The 7,197-nt window shown below is 47.8% G+C and overlaps 1 protein-coding gene across 1 annotated transcript in view; it reads right to left on the bottom strand.

Moving 5' to 3' along the window:
• Positions 1–2,270, bottom strand: part of LOC126993952 (carbohydrate sulfotransferase 13-like) — a 3,618-nt gene extending 1,348 nt beyond the window's left edge. Inside the window, exons 1-3 of the mRNA XM_050853179.1 lie at positions 2,192–2,270; positions 1,722–1,891; positions 48–307 (exon numbers count right to left, since the gene is read on the bottom strand). Of these exons, the coding sequence (XP_050709136.1) occupies positions 48–307; positions 1,722–1,891; positions 2,192–2,270 (509 nt within the window). The remainder of the gene's footprint in view (positions 1–47; positions 308–1,721; positions 1,892–2,191) is intronic.
• Between the last annotated feature and the right edge of the window lie 4,927 nt (positions 2,271–7,197).

The raw sequence follows: 7,197 nt of genomic DNA, 5'->3' as shown, positions 1-7,197 counted from the left end.
ACCTTGAGTCTGTTTTATGAGGACCTTACCTGCCCCACTTGCCTCACCTGTACTTTGCCTTTATCATGCCAGCTATTTTCTTGCTGAAGTAATCAATTTGGCTTTGAAAGACAGCCGCGGGATGCTGATCGGGGGTCTCGAGCTTGTCCCTGAAGGCAGATAGCACCCGCTCCAGGGGGTGACGAACCATCAGGAACTTCTTGTAGGTTCTGAGCTTCTCTTCTCTGTCCTTGTCGGCGGCCAGGCGGGGCAGAAAGGCGTGGATGGCGTACCTGCAGGAGACATTCTGGTTACTCTTTTCTGGCAACTAAGGAACAGCTGGCGGCCACTTCATATGTTAGCCAGGATGAATGGGAACAGATTGACATGAGGCAGTCGAGAGTGAATGCTGTACTCTGATCACAGTTACACCACTAGCTCTGGACACCTCGGTATTGATGTCATAAACACCAGCCGCCATGGCCCTCTAACTTCGTCAAGGAAAGGTGGTTATAAGCTAATATCTATCCGGTAGTTGCAGCCCAGCGGTTGAGAGCTATTGGTAATTCTTTGTGTTTCCGCAACGCTGTTACCTGATATCCTTACACAGCTTTTCTGTAGACATCCAAGGATGTCAAAATATTCTATAAAAAAAAAGCCGTGGGCGCCTAATACATACCTGTCCAGCGTGGTATCATTGATGCCTGTCATCCTCAGCCACACTCTCTTCCAGCTTGAACTTGCGACCTGTTGGAGAAATTATGCATCTTTGTGGCATGCTACAGCATTCGCATGCAGATACATACATGGAAATAAAATGGAGTCTGCAAAAGAGCATTCACCTGCACATGGCTTGGCACCCTGAAAGCCTTTGACAGGGTCTGGCACAAAATTTTGCTTTCTAAGCTGCCGTCCCACGGATTCTATCCTTTTCTCGGTACTTTTATCTCCAGTTTCCTTTCAAACCGATCTTTCTCTGCTGTGGAAGACGGTCACTGTTCTTCCCCTAAACTTATAAACGGTGGCTTTCTGAAGGGCTCTATTCATCTCTCACTCTCTCTCTTATTGTCCACTGATGATCTTTCCAAAAGATACTGTTCTATTCACTCCTATGCCGATGACTCTACACTGCTCAACATCTTTCAACACAAGGCTCACAAAACAGGAATTTCAGGATTTGAGACAATGGTGTGGAACGTTTAACCTCCAAAGCTTTGGGAATTCTCCTATCTCGTGCCTGCAGTCTCTCCCCTGAACAAAACAACCCAACCATACACACAAGGAGTAGAGGTTGGGGTCGCAGCAAGAGCCTCGACCCCAGTCTGGTTCTGCTGTTAGTCTCGACTCGGCGTCAGGCTTCCCCGATGCATCCGTATCGGGCGAGCCTGCCTGACTGAAGGGAATGTGTTCTATGGTAAACTCAACTCCGCATTAGACCAGTGCCCCTCGGGACACACTCTTTGTCTTGGGCGACTTTATGCTAATACTGGCACTGACAGGGTTGGCTGTGGTCCCCATGGTTCTGGTACCAGGAAGACAAACGGTCCTCCTTTCCTAAACTTTGTAGGATTTAGGAGGTCCAGAATTGGAGGTTCTTGGTACCAGCGACCAAAGCTACAACGCTTGACTTAGTATAGCAAAGCCCACCTCTCACCATGAAAATAAAGCAGTAGATCACCTCACTCCGTCATGACGCGTGCGGGCCGCCGCGGAGCTCCCTCCCTCCCTCCCTCGTCCCTTACCTTGGGAACGAAGCAGTAGATCACTTTCCTCGAGTCGTCATAATGCATGCGTTCCATCGCTCGGTGCACTCCGTCCGTCGGGAATCGCAGCCTCTGGCAAGTGTCCTGGACGTGCCGCTCCAGGGCGTCGCTCCGTGCCTTGGCGCCCTCCGCCCAGACCGGAGACACGTCTGGCAGCAGGAAGTGACTGTTTAGCCTCGAGGCGTTCACTAGAGGGCAACCATTTTACTCTCAAGGCTTTAATCAATACTCCTACTACTCCTGTGCTTAACTGAACTAATTATTTCACTGTAGAGTAAGAGTATAGCAGTGCAGCTAACCAGAGAGAGGGTGACCACATGCTGTGTTTGGGACGGTTACAGGCAGCTGCTTGTCCCATCCCCGACTCGGACTCATCCTCCACAAGACTGAAGGGGCAGCGGAAAACACCAGCAGCGCCGCCACGACCACCGGCACCGGCGAGCACCAACCGCCGCGACGCATGGCTGACGATCTGCAAGGAAGTGCGTCACTGCGGAGGTCGACTGCCAGCCCCGGGTCAGCGATCATCGAATGTTTGCCGCAAAGAAAATGACGAATGTCCAGTGCCATCTCTGGTCGACGCCCGCCGATCACGTCACGTGTGCCACTCAAGGAACGTGGCGGATGTACACTGCCATCCCAAGCCAGGAAAGTCTTGGGAAAATTTATCGTGGCTGAGTGGTCAGCGTGCGGGTGCGGCGTCTAGGAGGGCACAGGTTCGCTTTCCGACCACCGCTACACACAAACTGGCAAATTTTCAGTTATCGCCGAGTGGCCTAAGACTACCCACAGGCTGTCCTGAAGACCACTTGTCAACTCGATCTCAAGATTCTCTCTAAAAGCGAATCAAAGATGAACTCTGGGGGACAGAATGAGGCAAGCAAGATGGCGGCACTATAAACACTTGCCTGCGCCATAACAGGCTGGCGCCGACCACCAGGCCCCATCAAGAAAGGCTACCGGCGCTATAGGCGAGAAAAAAATTAAGAGTCATTCTTGATGAGTTTACTGACAGCGTGGGCAGGAATAATATGAATCATCTTAGTAAAGCGCCACGTGTCAATGGGAATGATAATCATAAAGGTACCAAAGTTCATTACACGATCCGCAGAATACTGGAAAGCAAGACAGATTCCCTGCGGGGCCAAGATTCACTGAAGGTTACACGTAAAAGCAATCCTGGAAAGAATGTCGAGCCACAATGCATGAAAATTACAGTAGAGGAGTAGGCGTCTCGGTGCTAAGAAGGATGCCACTTCAGTCTTCTATCAGTAAATAATTGGGGCATTCAGACATGGTAATAACTTTACCTACTTTGCTAATGCCGCTTCGATTACTGCCATACTGACACAGCAAGTGACCCATTGCGCCATTATATACCACTGTGACACAGCTGACGGTGCTATGACTTACTGTCTTGGTATTAGACTCACAGTGAACATAAGAACATAAGAACATAAGAACGTAAGGAGTCTGCAAGAGACCGGTTGGCCTATACAAGGCAGCTCCTGTACACTCAACCCCACCTTACCTCATCATCCATGGCTTTATCTAACCTCTTCTTGAATGTATCTACGGTACTGGCACCCACAACATGGCCCCCAAGCCTGTTCCATTCGTCCACCACTCTATTGGTGAACCAGTTCTTGCCTATGTCTTTGTTAAATCTGAATTTGTCTAACTTAAAACCATTGCTACGCGTCCTATCCGGCTCTTTTACTACCAAAATCTTATTGACATCCCCTTCATTAAATCCCTTCATCCATTTATAGACTTCGATCAAGTCTCCTCGCAACCTTCGCTTTTCTAGCGAGTGTAGATTTAACTGCTTCAGCCTGTCTTCGTAAGGCAAGTTTCTCACCCCCTGAATCATCTTTGTCATCCTCCTCTGTACAGATTCTAACATTTTGATATCCATTCTATAGTAGGGGGACCAGAACTGAACTGCATAATCGAGATGAGGACTAACTAGTGCTAAGTAAAGTTTGAGGATGACTTCAGCGCTCCTATTGCTTACGCTCCTTGAGATGAAACCAAGTACTCTGTTTGTCCGATTTTTAGCCTGAATGCATTGAGCCCAAGGACGGAGGTCAGCGCTCACTAGGACTCCTAAGTCTCTCACACGCCCAGACCTACTTAGAGGGGTGCCATTTAAGGAGTAATTGTGTAAGGGGTTATTCCCACCTACACTCAAAATGCTACACTTCCCGACATTGAATTCCATCTGCCACTTCCCCGCCCAATCATATAGTCTGTCAAGCTCATCCTGGAGAACGGTAGCGTTCCTGTCTGATTGGATTACTCTACCGATCTTGGTATCATCTGCGAACTTGCTGACATCACTACTAAATCCTGTGTCCAAGTCATTGATGTAAATAATAAAGAGCAGAGAACCCAGCACCGACCCTTGTGGGACGCCACTCGTAACACTGCCCCATTCAGCTTTTTTACCATTGATTTGCACTCTCTGCTTCCTACCACTAAGCCAAGCCCCGATCCAGTTCAAAACTTTCCCATCTATGCCGTGAGCCTGTAATTTTAGTAACAGCCGGTGATGGGGAACTTTGTCGAACGGTTTACTGAAATCTAGATACAATATGTCATAGTTTTCATCTCGGTCAACCGCCTCGATTACTTTAGTGTAGAAGGACAACAGGTTAGTAAGGCAAGACCTACCCTTTGTGAATCCATGCTGTGAATCATGAAATAAACTATCCTTTTCTAGATGGTCCCGAATGCTCCCGGCTATAATTGACTCCATCATCTTTCCTACAACTGATGTTAAGCTAATTGGGCGATAATTTGAGGTGGCTGACTTGTCTCCCTTTTTGAAAATCGGCGTCACATTAGCTACTTTCCATTAATTGGGCACATACCCAGAATTTACCGACATCTTAAAGATATCGGTAAGCGGGCCACTGAGGACCTCCTTGCACTCTTTCAGCACCCTTGGGAATACTTCGTCTGGGCCCGGCGATTTGTTTTTCTTCAACTTAACAATCTCATCCTGGACTACTTGTCTAGTGATGATCACATCCTCAACTTGTCGTTCCCTTCGCTCTCATATACCTGAACTCTCTCCGGAATGGTTGTTAGATTTTCCTGCGTGAAAACTGAGAGAAAATAGTCATTCATCATTTGGCTCATATCTTCTCCATTCTCAACGAGCTCACCTGTGTTAGTTTTCAACGGTCCAATTTTGCCCCTTGTTTTCGTTCTGTACAATTTGAAGAAGCCCTTGGGATCGCTCTTGGCCTCGTTGGCTACCCTAATCTCATAATTTCTTTTTGCTAGGCGGGTGTTCCTCTTCACCGACCTGGCTAGCTCAACATACCTACCCCTGAGGTGGGTTTCTCCGTTCTTTATTTTCCTATAAATTCCTCTCTTTAAGCCTATCTCATGCTTGAGTCCGCGGGTCATCCATTTGGGGTCGTTATTTTCCTTCCTACGTGCTTGGTAAGGGATATGCTGTCTCTGACCCTCTGCAATTACTCTAACTAAATTATTGTAGGTCATTTCTACATGATTCCCCTGTCTTTCCGGCTCCAGCCTTGAGATCTGGCCCTCATCCAGCCCTAAGGTTCCCCAATTTACCTCCTCAAGGTGTCTTCTGAGACCCTCATAATCAGCTCTTCTAAAGTCAGGCACCATCACAGGGTTGAGTTCATGGGTCACCGCCCAGTCTAATTTAAACCTAATTTCCTTGTGATCACTGCCACCTAATTCTCCCCCAACATCTAGCTCACTGATCATATTCTCGTTGTTAGTCAGGACTAAGTCTAAAATGTTATTTCCTCTGGTGGGCTCAGTCACTGCCTGCTTGAGAAAATTATCATGTATTACTTTCAGAAAATCCTCAGATTCTAGATCACCCACCACGCCTTTCCAATCTATATTCCTATAGTTAAAATCCCCCATTACAGCAGACATTTTTGCTCCTGCTCACCCTGCCTACCTCTTGCAGTAATATATCAGTGTCCTGCCTGCTAAGGTTGAGTGGCCTGTAAAGAACCCCTAGAATTAGTTTGTCTTTCCCTTTGTGGACGTCCACCCAAACTGATTCTGAGTCGCCATTTGTTTGAACAGAGTTGTTAGCGGAACATTTAAGTGTGTCTTTAACATAAAGTGCCACCCCCCCTCCCCTTCTTCCCTTTCTATCTTTGTGAAACATCTGATAACCATCTATTTCATACTCCGACATGAAGTTTTTGTTTGCAGTATCCACCCATGTTTCCGTGATAGCTATAATGTCGAATTTCTCGACACATGCTTTCCCCCTCAATAGATCTATTTTGTTCCTGAGACTCCTTCTGTTGGTGTAATAAGCCGTTAGCCCATCCTTTCTTATATCCTTTCGATTACTCCTGCGCCCCCTAGTCCCAGTCTGCGATACATAGCCACTGATGACAGGCCCTCCCCCCTCGCCTACTCTAAAAAATCCTGTAGGGTCCTTCACATCACTCGACCATGAATACTTCACATCCGCCACTGGGCCGTGGTCGCTTACCTCATTTTCCTTTACTCAGGGTCTTGGCTTTTGCCTGACTTCACTCTGGCTGCAACCTTTGCATGTGTTTTGAATATATTTTTCCTCTTCGTTAAGAAACAGCATCAGCTACTCCAAGTCAGCTTCATCTGCTGCGTCAACCCGGTGTCATTCTTTGTGGCAGAGCGTGCCTCCAGGATCCTTGGTTCCTGACTGACTCGTCTGACGCGTTGGCTCCTGAAAAGAGTGCGTACATTATTACGGCAAGCACACAAAGGCGATAACACACAGCCGTCCCCTACTTCTGCTTTAAACATGCGTCACACACGACCAAGGTCGGTTGCCCATATCCACAACGTAAACAAACCAGTCGCCCTGTATCCATTTGGTGCCATTTCCGAAAGTAATGGCTGCTGCAGCTTGTGCTGCTGTTACCCATGTTATGGACGTGTTGCTGCAGTTAAATGGAAGGAAAAAGCGGTTGTGGGCACGATCATGGCTTCAAAGACGGGAGGACAGGAGTATTGACCCAAACCCCGTCAAAGAAGTGTGCTGTGAGGACCGGGAGTCCTTCTACAATTTTCATAGTGGAGAAAGAAGAGTTTTTAACTACTGGAAATGGGGCCCCACTCATATCCAAGCAAGACACCGGAAGGAGCGAAGAGCAGCAGCAATCATGAACCATTCACATCTTTTTAAATTCTTTTTGGCAAAGTTTTCATGTGTGGTCCCTTAGCGCGGGGTGTTCCCTTATCTTGTAGACAAAACAACTCTGCCAATCCATTTTACGATTCTCTTGGTAGGCCATCTTCCACTACTCGTCTTCTACTCCTGTCTACTGCCACTGCTGTAGTCTGTTTGTTTACATACAGCCGCGCGGTTGCTCGTATCCCCAACCGTTTTCCATCCGTACGGACAACCAACAACTCGCTCCCGTTTGGTCGTACGGGCATGCCCGTAGCCCCAACG

Source organism: Eriocheir sinensis, unplaced genomic scaffold, assembly GCF_024679095.1.
Source record: "Eriocheir sinensis breed Jianghai 21 unplaced genomic scaffold, ASM2467909v1 Scaffold7, whole genome shotgun sequence".
Lineage (NCBI taxonomy): Eukaryota > Metazoa > Arthropoda > Malacostraca > Decapoda > Varunidae > Eriocheir > Eriocheir sinensis.
This window is presented reverse-complemented; position numbering and strand designations above follow the sequence as displayed.